At 50.6% G+C, this 18905-nt stretch overlaps 1 protein-coding gene across 1 annotated transcript; it reads right to left on the bottom strand.

Annotated features, from left to right (window-relative positions):
* Positions 1-921: 921 nt before the first annotated feature.
* On the bottom strand, positions 922-18729 carry LOC310891211 (coiled-coil domain-containing protein 81-like). Its single transcript, XM_083853492.1, has 3 exons — positions 17792-18729; positions 16416-16553; positions 922-1096 (listed from the first exon to the last, which is right to left on the bottom strand). The coding sequence occupies exons 1-3, from the start codon at positions 18065-18067 to the stop codon at positions 947-949; spliced, it is 564 nt and encodes a 187-aa protein (XP_083709618.1). The 5' UTR covers positions 18068-18729; the 3' UTR covers positions 922-946.
* Between the last annotated feature and the right edge of the window lie 176 nt (positions 18730-18905).

Here is an 18905-nt window from a genome sequence, read left to right as displayed (position 1 = left end):
GTGTCGAATGCACGAGAAGCCCGACAGGCTCGGGAAGGCGGCCAGTCACTTGCACAAGAAGCAATAGGGCTGGATGCTCCTGAAATGCTGCTTGTTGCTGGCCGGGGCGGCACCCTGCCACAGTCATGGTGCCAGCCTGGCAGCTTTGTGCCTGGGTATCACTGTGAGATCAGGCTAACAGGATGAAGGCTTTGTTCCTCATCCCTTCTGCTGAGAGAGGGGTTTTGCCTCTCGGCAGCAGCTATCCCCAGGCTCTCAGCATATTTAAGCAAACTAAATGCAGCTACAGCCTCTTCTTTGTCTGAGACCTGATCTCAGCTGATGAGGAAGGAATGGGACCAGCAAACCCTTTCTGGCTGCAGCAGCTCAGGCCCGGCTGCCCTGGCCCTGGGGCAGGAGGAGCTGCCTGAAGACCCCCAGGGATGGCACGGAGGGGCTGCAGGCCTCCCAGGGGCTGGCTTGTGCCTCGGATGTCCCATCTGTGGGGCTGAGCCCTCTGTGCCCCCAGGAGCTGCCGTGCCCTTCAGAGGGACTGGGGCTGTGGTGGCAGTGCCCAGAGCCCTGCAGCAGCCTGCTCCGGACACTGCCCTGGGGCCAGCCCAGCATGAGAAGCTGGGCTGGGCTGGGCAGAGGGCAGGGAGGTGGGCAGAGGGCAGGAAGGTGGGAGTGCCTCCACAGCAGAAAGGGATCCCTCAGCCTCTGTCAGACACCCCTTCTGCCTCTCCCCTCATCCAGACCCTGCAGCCATGCGGTGCCACGTGCACCCACCCTTCCAACCTGTGATGAGTTTTAGGCCTTGGCGGTAACCAAGGTCATGCCCGCTTTAGGAGGAATCAAAGGGTGTCAGAGGCAAGCCCAGGACTCAGGGACCGGGCTCCTGGACATGTCCTGACATCACTCAAGAGCTACTCGAGTGCCCCAGGACGGGAACGGAGCCGGCACACACTTACTCAGGCTGGAGTCTCTCCAGCTTGGCTGCTGCTCCCAACTCCTCTGCTGGGGCAGGGTTCTCAGCCTTCCTCCACCTCTTCCTGACCTCCTTGCTCCTGGGCTGGGCTGGAGGACGGGGAGTCCAAGCATGTTGGCTGTTGAATCGCTGCAAGGAGAAGACGCTCTCATCAAACAGGACTGGACACACAGGTGCTGTTTCCCAGAGGACCTCTTGAAAGGGCCCTGCAACAGGACCTGGGAACCAGGCGACTCGGCGCTGCCAGCCCACGTCTGGCTGCTGCTTTTATCCCTCCCTTTCTGCTGACAACCTCTCCCTCACAGGGAGGAGCAGGCAAAGCCCTGCCCTGCGGCCTGGTGCCCGTCCTGCTCCCACCACCCTGGGACCTGCCGCCCTCGGAGCCCTGGCGGAGAGGATCGCTGCTGTTCTCAGCGCTGTTGATCACTGCCAGTAGCTGGGGTATCTGTTGGTCCTCCCCCTCAGACCAGGCTTCCCATGCAGCCATTTCTGCCCGGGCTTGCTCTTGTAGCTTTCGGTACGTGGGCCATGAGCTGTCTGTTTGGTCCCACTGTGAAGACAGGTTCCAGACCTCCTGGAGGAAAAAAAAACAAAACAAAAACACAACAGCAGACAGGATTGGTCTCAGCTGTCCCTCAGGCCTAACCCGCACTCCTGCCCCCTCGCCTCAGCCGGTCTGTCAGCAGTGCTTCGACCCTCCAGGATGAGGGGCCCTGAAGCTAGGCCAGGCTCCTCAACTCGTGACAAACACAGCTGAACAGCCCGCGGTGACCAAAGCCCTCTGCCATCAATGACCCAGAAAGGCCTTGTTCCTTTTCCATGGCCCCTGGTCAAAATGAAGTGGCTCATGGCAACACGGGAGGCAGTAAGAGGCAGGGAAGGTGTGCGGGACGCCACCTTCTGTCTCCTGAGGAAGAGATGAAGGAGGTAACAAACGTGGAAATGAACGCATCCCAAGGGACCTGCTCGGGATCGCTCCACACAAAGAGGCTTTTGCACAGGCCCAAACAGCACGGTCATTGCAGCAAGGCAGAGCAGGTACCTGCAGCGCTCTCCTGGAGGCTTCAGGAGCAGGGAGCGCAGTGGTGGTTGTAAGGAATGGTCCAGCAATTCGTGCCACTAAGGGATTTGAAGGGTTAACATTGAGGCCTGGGTTTAGGTGATAAGAGAACAAAGGGATTTCTTCAGAGAAAACCTGCTGACTCTGCACGGACGTGCAGTAACTTCTGACAGCCGGCCAAGAGACCACTAGATAAGGAGGAAGAATATGAGCCTCCCCGTCTGAGCGGCCCCCAAGAGACTAACAGAGACTGATAAGCAGGCGCACCTGGGAGGACTTTGGATTCGGGAAACCAATTATAATAACCCTGCCTCTTCTAGAAGTAGTAATGAATATGTATTAGCCTAGGAGCATAAAAACCAGCCGCCTTACGTAACAGGTGTGCGTCCTGGTGGAGCAGAGACTCCCGGCGCACCCAGCGCTGTTTGCTCGCCTCTATTCGTTTAATAAATTGTAAACTTTGATTGTAATCCTATTTGGGACTCAGTCATTTATAACAGTGGTGGACTTGGCTCGAGGAGCTGTTTCCTGCCTGTCTGCCTTCTTCGTCCCGGGGGAGCTGCCCGGACACGGGGGGAGCACACTGCAAACAGACACCAGGAGGAGGCTGCATGAGCCCAGGGGAATTCAGTCTCCAGTCCAAGCTCGCAAGCTGCGTCAGCCTCTGCAGCAGACGGCAGTTCCACAACGAGCGGGCGTATTGGACTGGCTGTGTTCACTTCAGCAGAGACAGAGAGAGCCAAACGCGAAGCTGTGGCACCACCTGCCTTCAGGAAGGCTCGGGATGCCCGCATCCAGGCCCTTTTTGGTGGAAGAAGGAGAGGAGCAGTGTCTTGCGCAAGGACAGGAGCCGAGAGACACCATTATGGCCCACCCGGGCTTTACTTCAGCTTCTCCTCTGTGGCCCTGAAACACGGTGCGCTCATGGGTGGAAAACAGGTTATCGCTGCGGAGCCAGTAGCATCAGAGAAAGCCGTCAGGTAAGGAGGGCAGTCATGCCATCTCCCTACCTCAGCACTCTCTTGTGCCTGCCACAACGTTTGGGATAGCGTTTGAAAAAAATGCCTGAAAGAAACTTTTCCATCTGGTATCACAGCTCCTTAGGCTGGAAGAAACAGCAGGGGCCACGGCAATCCTAAGCCACGGTGAGACATGTTAGAATGAAGGCAGGGGACATTTGCTCCCACAGACAAGAAGATGGACTCTGCTGCAATGTGGGGGGGCTCCTGAAGGGAGAAGAGCTTCTGCAACAAGGCCCTGCATTCAGCTCCCCCAGGGATCGGGGCCCTGGTGGAAAATGAAGCTGGTGTGCCAGTCTCAGGCAAACGTGCTGCACGCTTGCCATCCGTTGAGAGAGCGGCCTCCGCTGGGACGTGTGTCAGGAGCCACCCTGCGGCTGGTGGGTCCAAAGGGGACATCTCTCCTGTGTGGCTGCAAGTGGCTCCTTCCTCCTTTCCCCCAGGGGTCTCACCTGGTAGACGGCTTCTTCTCCACATCTTGCTGCCTTGTGCCCGGCTCCCAGCTTGTCAGGATGGGGAGGGAAAGCTTCTTCCTCCTCTGCAGCAGCTTGCCAGGATGGCTCTCTGAAACTAGGAAAGGAGGAAGCTCTTCAGAGCAGCCGCGTGGGCACTGCCTTTTAACCTGGTTCAAGTCAGCCAGCATGGGACAGGGACCACCTCCAGACAGCAGGGACCTGTTCCCTTACCTCTTCTGATCCTGCGCTCTCCTGAAGCTTCCTCCTGTGAGGTGGTGGAAGCTTTGGCCTCTGGCCTTCTCCTCACAGTCAGATGAAACCTGGCAACCAAACGATGACACGGGCTTGAAGAAGGCTGGCCTCCTACCCGTTGCAGCTTGCTGGCAGTAATCCTCCTGGTGTTGCACGAGGCATGGCATCCCTTTTCCGTCATGCCCATGCATGGGGTTTGTTGTCAGTCTTCCCGCAGCACCAGAAAAGGTAGCCTAAATTCCCCTCCACATGCAGGCAACTCTCTTTGACGGGAATCGGAACAGCGCGGGCACAAGGAACACAACCACAATGCCCCTCCGCTCCAGGTGAAGACACTCGTAGCCGAAACTCAGCATTAGTTAAGCAGGAACCAGTCTCCCCGGGATTTAGCCCTGACTGGGTGCTGAAGGTGGAGACCCAGCCGCGCACGGTCCAAAGCAGGAGGTGGGAAGCCTCCCGCTGGGTCAGCCAAGGGCTGCAGAGGAAATGCACTCACCTTGGGAACATCTGGATCCCACGAGTGGTGGTCTCGCCACTGAAGGCGGTCAGATGTGCCGGCCACATTCTCTGCAAAGAGACACAGACCTGCTGGAGGGTTTCTGAGGCGGTTTTCTCACGGCTCTCATTGACAGGAAGCAAACCTGTCTTCCAAGCCAAAAGAAAGCCTTCTCTCCAAAGCCCTCCTCCAAAGCCTCTTCCATGAACCTTTGTTCTGCTCTGGAGGAGCTGCATGGCAGAATATGGAGGCTGTACAGTAACACTGCCAGGCTTTTTGCAGGGGCAAGCATCCAGATGCTCAGAAGAAACTCTCTTTGTTAACGGAGAAAGCAGCTAAGGGGGCAAGCGAGGGGAAGGGCATTTGACTGGCCTGCCATGTCCGGGCTGGCCAACAGCGGTCGGATTCCTCACCCTTCACTAGGATTCCCAAAGAAGTTGAAGTAGCCCTCAAAACCTCACCAACTTACACTGTGGAGCAGTGCAACAAGGCCCGCAGTGCTCTCCAGACGTTTGACACAGTCCAGATAAAACTTCACGCACGGGAAACCATCTTCGCACGTCAGAACACCAATGTCCCTGAAGGCAAAGGGGACGTGCTCCTTGCTCCTCAGGAGGAAGCAGTACAAGAGGATGGTCTCTTGCACACAGTTCTTCACCACGTGCAGTGGGAAGGAGGTGGCTCGCGATAGCTGCACGCAGTTCAGCGGCTCGATCTTGACACCATCTGCAAGGAGAAGCAACATCCTCACTGCCACAGCAAGCCCAAGTTGCTTGCAACATTCAGAACAAGTTCCCAGAGAAAGGGTCACTCAGAGGAACTGCTCCTGGGGCACAGTTTCTTTTGGGGGAACTCAAGCTGCACCCTGACCGTCGGAGACAATCCTCTACTTCTCCCAGGCCTTTCCAAAGAGCAGGGAGAACAAACCGTTCCGGACATGGGGCAGGAAGGGGGGGGCTGCTGCCTTCTCACCAGGGAGGAGCTCAGTGGGACAGTAGATCTCCTCCAGCCACAACTCATCGATGTCCAGCTGGAAGAAAGGTCTTCGAATCAAGAGCAGCTCTTCTTTGCCATGGAACTGCTCTCGGACAACACCAAAGGTCCCGAGTCCCGCAACCCAAACTCCCTGCACACAGAAAAGTCAGAAAGGCCGAGGAGGGAGTTCTTGAGAGACGGGAAAAGGGATGACTGTCAGAGCAGGGGGACACTGCTCTGTGCCCTGCCCGCTCCTCAGGGACAATGGGGCAAGGTGGGGCACTTTGGAAAGCTTTGCAAAAGAGCCGCATCCTCTGTTTCTTTCGTCACCCCCCCTCACAGGATTTGCCAACATCCCTTGGCTAGAGAAGCGCCCGGAGGTTTCCAGCACACGGATTAGGCCTGGGACTGACTGCCAGCAACTGTCCTAGGCACGGAGCCAGGATATTCCCCCATCTCTCTGCTCGCCCTCCCCACTCAGGCCGCAGGGAAGAGTGAAGCCCTAGGGTGTGCCAAACACCTGAGAGGCAGAGCACATCTGGCCTTGGTTTCTCTCCCAGCTGGCCAAGAAGCTGCTCCGGGCACCCCGGGCAGTCTCAGAGCACTGCCACGGTGCTCGGGCAGGGATTGCTCTGCAGGGCCCAGGACACCAGCCCACCTTACTCCGCTTCAGCTCTTCCAGAATGTACTCGGATACGGAGTACCGAGGCCCCCTCGGGACCCTGGGGTCCCCTCTAGTCCTTGACTAGAGGTGTGGTGCTGAGACCTTGTCCAGGTCCCTTGAGAAAGGCTGGGCATTGACAGATTGGCAGTGGATTCATCTGGTCTCAGCAGCATCTGGCTTCTTTTCAGGGTAACATAAATGTGATTGCCCTCCATCTACAAAAGCTCAGGCAGCTGGGGACAAGTCCAGCCAGCTCCCTCACTCTGCTCTGAGCCACAGGGAATCCCTTTGCCTCTCAGGTCTCACAACCATTCCCTGTGAGTGCAGCAGAAATGCTCAGGATTTCTGACTTCAGAGAACACTGTGTGGGCATGAAGAGGGGGAAGAGAATGTGTGTAAAACATTGCCCCTAAAACTCCTTTCTGCCAACTACATTATGTAGCAGCGGAATGCAGATGTTAACATGCTGACATGAAGATGATCAGCATGCTGGAGCACCTCTCCTTCGAAGAAAGGCTGAGAGAGCTGGGGCTGAGCAGGGTGACCTCACTGCAGCTTTTCCGCATTTAAAGGGGTCTTCTAAAAATATGGAGAGCTATTTTTTTGATCAATCAAATCATGACAGGATCAGGGGAATGTTTTTAAACTAAAAGCGGGGAGATTTAGATTAGAGATTAGGAGGAAATTCTTCACTCAGAGGGAGGCGAGGTACTGAAACATATTGCCCAGATAGGCTGGGCATTCATTTCATCTGACAAAATCTGAAAATAAAACCTTGCCCTCCTGCTATGTTCCTGTGTACTCCCTGCACTGGGTCAGGACTGATTCCCTCGCGAGACCAGCAGCAGAGGCCCCTGCTCCTCATCGCACACTGAACCTTAAAAATGAAGCTCATGTCATGGAGCTAAATGAAAGATTCCAGCAGAGAAACAAAAAGCATTGGAGTATGGCAGGGGGAGGTCTACAAGGAATGGCATAGGGTTCACTCAGAGAAACCTGTCCTAACTTTTCATTGCCTTTTACTACATGTACAGATCTCCATACCCAACAGGCATCAGATGTCCAACAGCAGCTCCATCAGCGAGTTCCTCCTCCTGCCATTCGCAGACACGCGGGAGCTGCAGCTCCTGCACTTCGCGCTCTTCCTGGCCATCTACCTGGCTGCCCTCCTGGGCAACGGCCTCATCCTCACCGCCGCAGCCTGCGACCACCGCCTCCACACCCCCATGTACTTCTTCCTCCTCGACCTCGCCCTCCTCGACCTGGGCTGCATCTCCACCACTCTCCCCAAAGCCGTGGTCAACTCCCTCTGGGACACCAGGGCCATTTCCTTATACAGGATGTGCTGCCCAGGTCTTTTTCTTTTTCTTTTTGTTTTCAGCAGAGTGTTATCTTCTCACTGTCATGTCCTACGACCGCTACGTTGCCATCTGCAAGCCCCTGCACTATGGGAGCCTCCTGGGCAGCAGAGCTTGTGCCCAGATGGCAGCAGCTGCCTGGGGCAGTGGCTTTCTCCATGCTGTGCTGCACACTGCTAATGCATTTTCTCTGACACTTTGCCAAGGCAATGCTGTGGACCAGTTCTTCTGTGAAGTTCCAAAGATCCTCAAGCTCTCCTGCTCAAACTCCTACCTCAGGGAAGTTTGGATAATTATGGTTGGATTCTGTTTAGCGTCTGGGTGTTTTGTTTTCATCGTGCTGTCCTATGTGCAGATTTTCAGGGCTGTACTGAGGATGCCCTCTGAGCAGGGACAGCTCAAAGCCTTTTCCACGTGCCTCCCTCACCTGGCCGTGGCCTCCCTGTTTCTCAGCATGACCATATTTGCCTACCTGAAGTCCCCCTCCATCTCACCATCTCTGGACCTGGTGGTGGCAGTTCTGTACTCAGTTGTGCCACCGGCATTGAACCCCCTCATCTACAGCATGAGAAACAAGGAGCTTAAGAGTGCTGTTAGGAAAGTGATTGCATGGATATTTCTGATTAGTGATAAATTTCCCCTCTATCTACACAAATGACTTCCCTTGCAGGCCTGCTCCTTGTTTATCATTATTGAAGTTTTTATCCTCAGTATCATTTGCATTTACTAATTTCTTAGAAATATGTTTCTTTATTCATCGGCCACCTACTGCGGAATGAAACTGTTCTGTTTACTCTCGAGGCTTTATAATATGTGTATAACAGCAGGCCAGAGTAAACTCTGTGATAGCGTCTGCCTAATAAAATTGCATCTCCCCAGTGCTCTTCTTGAAGACTTGGTTCTTCTTTCAAAGCTGGTGCCAAGACCAGGGCTGAGCAGCTGCTCCCCGAAAAGCCTGTTGCTCCACGGATAAGGCAAAGAAAAAGCTCATTTTGTGAGCTGTGAGAGACCGAGGGTAGGATTTAGGAGTAAGCTGTTGGTGTCTGATGACAGCAGAAATGGTGAACAGTCACTGAGGTACACAGCCGTGACTGTCCCACAACTGTCAGGGCAGAGGACATCCTCCAGGAAATTAACGGGGAGCTGCCTGAAGCTGCCACAACCATGGAACCCAGTGAGAGGGTTTGGCAGCAGTGATCCCAACCCAGCTGGGTCTACTTCTCACCCTGTGCAGCTGTGTCTGTTTGCTTCTGTCCTGCAGTTCCTAGGGCCAGCACGCATCCTTGAGACAGTTTCCCCCAAGCTATCTGTTGGCCCTTACCTCAAAAGTCACCACCGGACGAGGCTTCTCAGCTCACGTACACCTGAAGGACTGGAGTGAAGCTGTGATCACAGAAAGAGCAAGCCCTTGGATCCTTGCAACATCCTTGGATCTCTGCATGGCTGGAAGCCTCTGCAAGCCCCATGGGAAAAGAGAGCCTACTGAGAACATCCTGATGCTCCATATACCATCCCCTCAGGCCATCAAGAAAGGTCCCTCAGCCCTAAGATCCAGCCCAGCTTCTTGTTGCATCAGCAGCCAGGAGAAATTGCCCCAGAATACCCAACACTCTTGCGCTAGCAAGCAAATACGCCCATGTGTGTACATAAACACACCGTCTTGTACACACACACAAACGTGCACACACGGATACAGCTGAGCACACACAAACCGGTTCAACTGGGAACAGCATTTGCCCAGGGTAGGCAGTGACTGGAGCCTCACAAAGGGAGGGATCAGTCAAGCTGGAGTCACCCACAGGGACAGTACCGAATTAAGATGTCCACAGGCAAAAGATGACTCTGCAGCTCCTGTGGGATTCAGTGGGAGACAGCATGCACAAGGAAGGGAAGACACACAGGGACTGATGCTGTATAACCTGCCAGGCACCTAAGCACCGCACAGCCGTTTTTTCCCCTCTCCCCTCACAGCAGGATGAATGAGATGTTATAAATGACTGAGTCCCAAATAAGATTACAATCAAAGTTTACAATTTATTAAACGAATAGAGGCGAGCAAACAGCGCTGGGTGCGCCGGGAGTCTCTGCTCCACCAGGACGCACACCTGTTACTTAAGGCGGCTGGTTTTTATGCTCCTAGGCTAATACATATTCATTACTACTTCTAGAAGAGGCAGGGTTATTATAATTGGTTTCCCGAATCCAAAGTCCTCCCAGGTGCGCCTGCTTATCAGTCTCTGTTGGTTTCTCGGGGGCCGCTCAGACGGGGAGGCTCATATTCTTCCTCCTTATCTAGTGGTCTCTTGGCTGGCTGTCAGAAGTTACTGCACGTCTGTGCAAAGTCAGCAGTTTTTCTCTGAAGAAATCCCTTTGTTCTCTTCTCGCCTAAACCCAGGCCTCAATGTTAACCCTTCACACCCCTTAGTGGCACGAATTGCTGGACTATTCCTTACAATTCCTCCCTTTTTTTTTTTTTAATATCATCAATTCGTGTCTCTTCTTCAACTTTTGTTAGTAGCAGTTGGATTTCATCAGTCAGTTCTCGGGGTGTCCATTTCTTAAGCATCATTATCGACACATCACCTTTTCTCTCCCAAAGTCATCACAAATTGGGTGCTATTTATTATCCGCCGTATCAACAACGTAAAGCAAGGTATCATACAAGGTATAAACAATAATGTCATTACACCACATAAAAATAAAAATAGCATTCTTTTAACCCATGGTCCACCGGGCAACCATGGAAAGAAATCCCAATCCATACCCTTCCAAGTTTGTACTGGGACGTGGGCTAGCTTTTTAATTTCTTTTGTTATCTGCTGAACCACTTTTCCATTATCATCAATTTGTAAACAACAATTAGAATCGTTCAGTTTTCCACACACTCCCCCTTCTTCTGCTAGTAAATAGTCTAAGACCATTCTACGTTGAAAGATAGCATTCCTCATCTGAGTGGATTGATCAGCCAGAAGATCCAAGGTCGTCGCTGTTTGATTGGTTACAACTTCGAGGATAGCTTGCGACCTAATTGTTCGGTTCAAATTATAAATAGGTTCTCGGGCTCCTGATACCAACTCATTCGGGTTCCACGTAGCTGGCCCATAATGCTGTATGATTCTTTCAGGAGGCCATTCATCCTCTCCCCATTTTTGGGCACTATCCCCGGATAAGGAAGTATCAATAGATCGTTTTACTCTGTTCAGGTCATCATATAATCTTATTCCTAAATGATTTCCTTGTGTTTGTGACAATAAAAAGAACAAGGGTCTTATGTACCCCACATAGCATATTCCCGACCAGTTTCCGGGTAGCCTCTTGTAAGCATGTTTGCCACACACCCAATAATGTCTCTTTAGGGCCCACGTCCCGTTTGGAAAATGGCCATCCCATCCATCTTTACCCTTTGGGGCGTGATAATACAGAGTGTCCTTGTTACCGAGTGGTCCTGTTACAATGTCTGCCCCGTTTGTACTCGTATATGCACGCTTCCAAGCTCCCACGTTGGGTTTCCACTTACAGTCACAATTCAGTTCTCTTTGGCGACCTGTCATATTATAAGCCTTTTTCGCCGTCCAATCTTGAAAGTGTGGGAAGCGCCTTCAATCATGGGGTTGGGCCCGCTTTCAGAGCTTGTGTTACCATTCAACCCTTCAGGGTGATCCAGCTCCTGGAAAAACTAATCACAATTTTATTATGGGTTTAAAAGGTTCTCATGTTATTTTTCTCAGGACAAACTGATCTTGGTGTGGGAGAAGTCCGGTCGAGGCACTCTCACTTGGCGGTCAATACCCATAGGGGTTGCCTCCCTCGGTAGACCATACACGCCGCAGTGGAGGGTCCTACCCCAGTCTTGCCTTCTCCCTTTCCTCCCTTCAGCCTTGTCCTCTTTATCCAGTGCCCTTAATTCATGCAGAACCTCATTGCTGGGATATCAGTTCCTCTTTAGTCTCAGTTTCAGTTCCCCAGGAGTGGACTCAACCCTCCAGGCTTCGGTAGTTATTGGTCCTTTTATTCTGGATGCGTGGGTCCAACCCCTTTCTGCTGTTCTCACAGCTGTTTCAGTAGTAAGTAAAACAAGGTACAGTCCCTCCCATCGGGGGTTCAATGATTCTTCTCTCCAGGTTTTTATTAAGACCTTGTCTCCTGGTTGTATTTTATGAATAGCAAATCCTAAAGGTGGTGTCTGAGTCATCATCCCAATTTCTCTTATCTCCTGTAATCTCCTTCCAATGGTAATTATGTATTTCTGGATACTATGATCCTCAACTACATTGTTCCCTAGGGGCATCCCTTGAGAATAAGGCATACCATATAACATTTCATATGATGATAACCAGTCTCACTGTGTGGTTTAGTTCTTATGTTTAAAAGTGCCAATGGTAAGCATTTCGTCCAGGGCAGCTGTGTCTTGATCATTAACTTAGCCAATTGTTGTTTTATTGTTTGATTCATCCTTTCTACTTTCCCTGAGCTTTGTGGGTGCCACGGAGTGTGGTATTCCCACTGAATACCTTTCAAGGGGTACATCCTTCAAATCTTTGTGGCTGGCGTATGTTCGATTATTTCCACACAACTGTGTTCCAACGGTCCTTCTTCTGGAACGGTTCCTAGAAATACTGCTGGATATAACAGGTTAGTCGTTTTCAAGGTTATGTCATCTTGTTCAGTTAGGATTGCCTGATATTTCATCATCCAGCTGGGTGATAACCAGTGCCCCCCCCCCCTTTGTTCCAAAACGGTTGTTACCATATGTGGTCCAAAAACTTCAATACGTTTTCCCATTTGAAGGCAAATAATTTTCTACTATCTTTATCAAGAGGTATGCAAAAGAAGGCATCCTTTAAATCTATCACGGTAAACCATTTATATTTCCCTTTCACAGATGTTAACAATGTGTAAGGATTAGCTACTACCGGGTGAATGTCCTTTGTTATTTCATTTATTGCTCTAAGATCTTGTACAAATCTATACTCGCCATTCGGCTTCTTTACTGGAAAAATTGGAGTATTGTATTCCGATTTACATTCTTCCAGAATCTGATATTTGAGAAATTTGTCAATAATTTTCACCATTCCTGTGCCTAGCTTCTATCTTAAGTGGATATTGTTTGATTCAAACAGGTTTGGCTCCTTCCTTTAATTCCACCTTTACCAGTTGTGCCAGTTTCGACTTCCCTGGTACATCTGTTTCCCGTACTGTTGCTATAACTGCATTTTCTGCTTCTCTTGGAATATTAACAAAGGGTTTATCTTTGATCATTAGGATTTGGCCTACTTTGGACTCAGGTACCTTCATTATTAATTCTCCATCCTCAAAGGTTATTGTTGCATCTAATTTGGCTAATAGATCCCGTCCCAAGAGTGGCATCGGGCATTCTGGTACATACTAAAATTCATGGGTTAGTTCCTTACCCCCAAAACGCAAATCAAGGGGTTGTAAGAATGACCATTCCTCCTCTTTCCCTGTGGCTCCAATTATTGTAGTTGTCTTAGTTCCTAATCGTCCTTTTAAACTATTTAACACTGAATATGTTGCTCCTATTACATTTACAGCCTAATTAACACAGAGAAAGAAGCTCCCATAACCAACAAAAAATTCAAGCCTCTGTCTTCGTTTCCTAGCTTTATTTCAACTAGTGGACCTGCTAGGGTAGATGCCCCAGGTCCCCATCATTCCTGACTGTTGTAAGTTTGTCCTGCAGCCTAAGACAATTTCTTTCTGATATCAGGGGCTGATTGCCCTGGAAAGAGGCTAGCCAGTTGCCTCTCTCTCTCTCTTTTTTTTTTTTTTTTTAAGCCAGGTCCATTTTTTTTTTCCATTGCATTTCAAAGTTGGTCCAGAAATTCAAAAATTCCATAAATTCCATAGGGGTTTCTTTTGGACCTTGTTGGAACAGATTCTCATTTCCCAATTTAACCAGATTTTAGTATTTACATAATTTCCGGGGTGATTAGGGTCTCAGTGAGGGGGTCGGTCAGGGGAATGCAATGGTTGAAAGTTCCCTGAGCGGTCCCATTGGCAATCTGAGCTCACACAGGAACTCAGGTTGTTTCAAGAGTTAGCTGCTTTTCTGTTTCCACGACAACTCTCTCGGACCCATCACGGTCCCCCTGCCCCAGAGGGTTCACACCCGCGATTTAGAGATCTCAGCCTCGGGTTGAGACGGAACTATTAACATTCCTACATCCTCTTTCCCTGATCTCAGCCTCGGGTTGAGACGGAACTATTAACATTCCTACATCCTCTTTCCCTGCTCATTCAACTTCAAACAGCTCTGTTAAATACTACATGCCACACAACCTTTAACACCTTCAACAATCCTTTTAACACTTCCTTTATCTTTCTCCAGCCCGTACTTTTCTAATGCCAACACCAAAGGCTCAGTCAGGGGCCAACTTAATTCCAAACCTTTTCCCTCCAACATGCTGAAACAACATATCACTATACAACATTTCATCCTATTTTCCTTCTCTCCTCAAAAACATTAATTGCAAGACACTGTTATAGTCGATTGATCCATAAAGTGGCCATTTAGTTTATATAGTGGCCACCATTGATTGCAATACTTAGTGAAAGTCCTCTTGCTTTCTGTGCCCCCATTTCTAACAATATCCTTCCAATGTGCCAATATGCACCCAAGGAGGCTTTTTTTTTTTTTTTAGGACGTCTTTTTTTTTGGATTTTCCCCTTTTCCTTGATTTCCCATTCCCTTTTATTTATTTATATTAGTTACTGTCCCTTGTTTCAATTTCCACGCAAACCTTTTTATTGCAGGTTTTTACTATCTTTTCCTAATCTTCTTCCCAAATGTCCCAATTCTCTGGGATTAAACTCTTCTTTCCACATACAAACTTTACTATTTCAGATTATTAATGAGCCCCATTCCAATCATAAATCCGCAGGACTTCGGAAAAAACACCTGAAGCACTCAGCCTTCTGTCTTCTAGACAAACAATACCACCTTTTCCACAAAATTTACATTTCAATAAGACCGAATTTCAAGCCAAATGCTAATTTTTCTCATGCACTTTGTTAGTAAGCCTACACAAAACAAGGAATCACTCCTGTGTATCCGTCAAGATGGGGGTTTAAAAAGGTATTGAGGCCTAAATAAATTCGCTCTCCCCCTTCTTACCGAATTCCCAGGGCTCAGGCCCGAACCACCAAAGAAGTGGCTCTCCGTTCTACCACTTTGATAATCAGTCAGCCCCCCTCCCCCGATACTTGGGAAACTGACCGAACACCACCGCGAATATACCCAAACTTCTAAACTGTTACTTAGATAATGCTCCCACCTTCCTCCTTGACACAGTCAAAACATTTAAGAACAAAACAGGATTACAAGATGCACCACCGGGGGTGGATTGTTAGGATATAGAGGTGGTAGGTTATCCAATGACTCCCATTCATCATCTTTTTCTTTTTCCTTTTTTTTTTATTTTTTACTTTTTTGTTCTCTTCTTCGTCAAACTTCTCGTCTGCTTTTAGTGTAAATATTGAGGCTGGAAAAGGACGTGAGATCCTGATCCATAATCCTGCATAATCACTTTCCTCCTGGCTAAAAGGTTCCTTTGAATTAACATGTATATTTAAGGCCTGGCAAACCCAGTCTTCAAAGGATCCGAAAACGGGCCAAAAGACATGTGGTCTTAAAGGCTCCTTTGGCCATTCTGTCATACAATACTGAACCATTTTTAATTTACTTTTTCCCTTTTCTGGGGCCCCTATCGTTCCAATTTCTAATCATTATCGCTAATGAACTTTCTGGTGGTATGTCTGGTAATTTGCTCCCTTTTCTCTGGTCCCAGGTCTTCAATTTTGTCTGACCCATCTAGGAATTTTACTGTGGCAATTCCTACAGCCCTTGGTTGCCTTAGTGAGAGTGTCTTGCAGGGGGTTTAGGACCTATCACCCACCCACGAATCCTATAGGAATCGCTTCGGTCCTTCACCGGCCAAGTCCCTCGCGGGAGATTGGAACCGCGGCTAGAAGACCTCCACAATCGCTTCGGAACTACGTTCCGTCTCAGTCACACTCTCACACACACAGGCAACCGAATCCCACCCAACCGAACGGTATACGCCTTAAATACTTACGACTCCGTCGTCTTCATTCGGATCTTCGCGCGCAGAATTACGGGCAAAATATAGTGCTGCAGCCGGCAAAGGGAGCTCATAAAAAAATCTAAATCTTTGCTTGCCCTTATTCAGGTTCAAGATGGCATTAGCCCCGACCTGACTCGAACAGGAGCCACCAAATGGTGGGGGCGCCCCTCCTAGATCAAGTCAGAATTCAGGAACCAAGACCATACCGGACGAGCCCCCAGTTGTTATAAATGACTGAGTCCCAAATAGGATTACAATCAAAGTTTACAATTTATTAAATGAATAGAGGCAAGCAAACAGCGCTGGGTGCGTCCTGGTGGAGCAGAGACTCCCGGCGCACCCAGCGCTGTTTGCTTGCCTCTATTCATTTAATAAATTGTAAACTTTGATTGTAATCCTATTTGGGACTCAGTCATTTATAACAGAGAGAATTGAAAAAGCAAAAAGTGTGAGAACTCGGGGGTTCAGATAGTTAACAACTTCATAAGAAAGAAAACAAAGAAATAAACCAACAAATATAAGGGGAAAAACAAATACGAAAAAAACCACCTTCTTCTCGTATTTATAGGCATTGGTGAGATCCCTTCAGACCCTCCTCTGCTCTAGGCTAAAAACGTCCCTTATCACCCTGAGCCCGTGTAGAAACAAGCAAAACAAGGTCCCTATTTAGAGTCTGTTTTCTGGTGAGTGTGTTTGACAGCAACTGCGCAAGAAGACCCAAGCCCTCAGGTGCTATCCCGAGCAGCTTCCCTTCACGTGATGCAAATGCTGTGGCAAAGACTTATCCCTTGCTCGTCCCCGCCTGCAGTCACAGGACTGCCACACAGCAGGGCCCTGCAACAGGACCTGGGAACCAGGCGACTCGGCGCTGCCAGCCCACGTCTGGCTGCTGCTTTTATCCCTCCCTTTCTGCTGACAACCTCTCCCTCACAGGGAGGAGCAGGCAAAGCCCTGCCCTGCGGCCTGGTGCCCGTCCTGCTCCCACCACCCTGGGACCTGCCGCCCTCGGAGCCCTGGCGGAGAGGATCGCTGCTGTTCTCAGCGCTGTTGATCACTGCCAGTACCTGGGGTATCTGTTGGTCCTCCCCCTCAGACCAGGCTTCCCATGCAGCCATTTCTGCCCGGGCTTGCTCTTGTCGCTTTCGGTACGTGGGCCATGAGCTGTCTGTTTGGTCCCACTTTGAAGACAGGTTCCAGACCTCCTGGAGGAAAAAAAAAAACAAAAACAAAACAAAAACACAACAGCAGACAGGATTGGTCTCAGCTGTCCCTCAGGCCTAACCCGCACTCCTGCCCCCTCGCCTCAGCCGGTCTGTCAGCAGTGCTTCGACCCTCCAGGATGAGGGGCCCTGAAGCTAGGCCAGGCTCCTCAACTCGTGACAAACACAGCTGAACAGCCCGCGGTGACCAAAGCCCTCTGCCATCAATGACCCAGAAAGGCCTTGTTCCTTTTCCATGGCCCCTGGTCAAAATGAAGTGGCTCATGGCAACACGGGAGGCAGTAAGAGGCAGGGAAGGTGTGCGGGACGCCACCTTCTGTCTCCTGAGGAAGAGATGAAGGAGGTAACAAACGTGGAAATGAACGCATCCCAAGGGACCTGCTCGGGATCGCTCCACACAAAGAGGCTTTTGCACAGGCCCAAACAGCACGGTCATTGCAGCAAGGCAGAGCAGGTACCTGCAGCGCTCTCCTGGAGGCTTCAGGAGCAGGGAGCGCAGTGGTGGTTGTAAGGAATGGTCCAGCAATTCGTGCCACTAAGGGATTTGAAGGGTTAACATTGAGGCCTGGGTTTAGGTGATAAGAGAACAAAGGGATTTCTTCAGAGAAAACCTGCTGACTCTGCACGGACGTGCAGTAACTTCTGACAGCCGGCCAAGAGACCACTAGATAAGGAGGAAGAATATGAGCCTCCCCGTCTGAGCGGCCCCCAAGAGACTAACAGAGACTGATAAGCAGGCGCACCTGGGAGGACTTTGGATTCGGGAAACCAATTATAATAACCCTGCCTCTTCTAGAAGTAGTAATGAATATGTATTAGCCTAGGAGCATAAAAACCAGCCGCCTTACGTAACAGGTGTGCGTCCTGGTGGAGCAGAGACTCCCGGCGCACCCAGCGCTGTTTGCTCGCCTCTATTCGTTTAATAAATTGTAAACTTTGATTGTAATCCTACTTGGGACTCAGTCATTTATAACAGTGGTGGACTTGGCTCGAGGAGCTGTTTCCTGCCTGTCTGCCTTCTTCGTCCCGGGGGAGCTGCCCGGACACGGGGGGAGCACACTGCAAACAGACACCAGGAGGAGGCTGCATGAGCCCAGGGGAATTCAGTCTCCAGTCCAAGCTCGCAAGCTGCGTCAGCTGGCCAACAGCGGTCGGATTCCTCACCCTTCACTAGGATTCCCAAAGAAATTGAAGTAGCCCTCAAAACCTCACCAACTTACACTGTGGAGCAGTGCAACAAGGCCCGCAGTGCTCTCCAGACGTTTGACACAGTCCAGATAAAACTTCATGCACGGGAAACCATCTTCGCACGTCAGAACACCAATGTCCCTGAAGGCAAAGGGGACGTGCTCCTTGCTCCTCAGGAGGAAGCAGTACAAGAGGATGGTCTCTTGCACACAGTTCTTCACCACGTGCAGTGGGAAGGAGGTGGCTCGCGATAGCTGCACGCAGTTCAGCGGCTCGATCTTGACACCATCTGCAAGGAGAAGCAACATCCTCACTGCCACAGCAAGCCCAAGTTGCTTGCAACATTCAGAACAAGTTCCCAGAGAAAGGGTCGCTCAGACGAACTGCTCCTGGGGCACAGTTTCTTTTGGGGGAACTCAAGCTGTACCCTGACCGTCGGAGACAATCCTCTACTTCTCCCAGGCCTTTCCAAAGAGCAGGGAGAACAAACCGTTGCGGACATGGGGCAGGAAGAGGGGGGCTGCTGCCTTCTCACCAGGGAGGATCTCAGTGGGACAGTAGATCTCCTCCAGCCACAACTCATCGATGTCCAGCTGGAAGAAAGGTCTTTGAATCAAGAGCAGCTCTTCTTTGCCATGGAACTGCTCTCGGACAACACCAAAGGTCCCGAGTCCCGCAACCCAAACGCCCTGCACACAGAAAAGACAGAAAGGCCGAGGAGGGAGTTCTTGAGAGACGGGAAAAGGGATGACTGTCAGAGCAGGGGGACACTGCTCTGTGCCCTGCCCGCTCCTCAGGGACAATGGGGCAAGGTGGGGCACTTTGGAAAGCTTTGCAAAAGAGCCGCATCCTCTGTTTCTTTCGTCACCCCCCTCACAGGATTTGCCAACATCCCTTGGCTAGAGAAGCGCCCGGAGGTTTCCAGCACACGGATTAGGCCTGGGACTGACTGCCAGCAACTGTCCTAGGCACGGAGCCAGGATATTCCCCCATCTCTCTGCTCGCCCTCCCCACTCAGGCCGCAGGGAAGAGTGAAGCCCTAGGGTGTGCCAAACACCTGAGAGGCAGAGCACATCTGGCCTTGGTTTCTCTCCCAGCTGGCCAAGAAGCTGCTCCGGGCACCCCGGGCAGTCTCAGAGCACTGCC

This window comes from Anser anser, assembly GCF_964211835.1.
Source record: "Anser anser genome assembly, contig: HAP1_SCAFFOLD_105, whole genome shotgun sequence".
NCBI classification, from domain to species: Eukaryota; Metazoa; Chordata; class Aves; order Anseriformes; family Anatidae; genus Anser; species Anser anser.
Note: the sequence above shows the minus strand (reverse complement) of the source record. Positions and strands in the feature narration are given on the sequence as shown.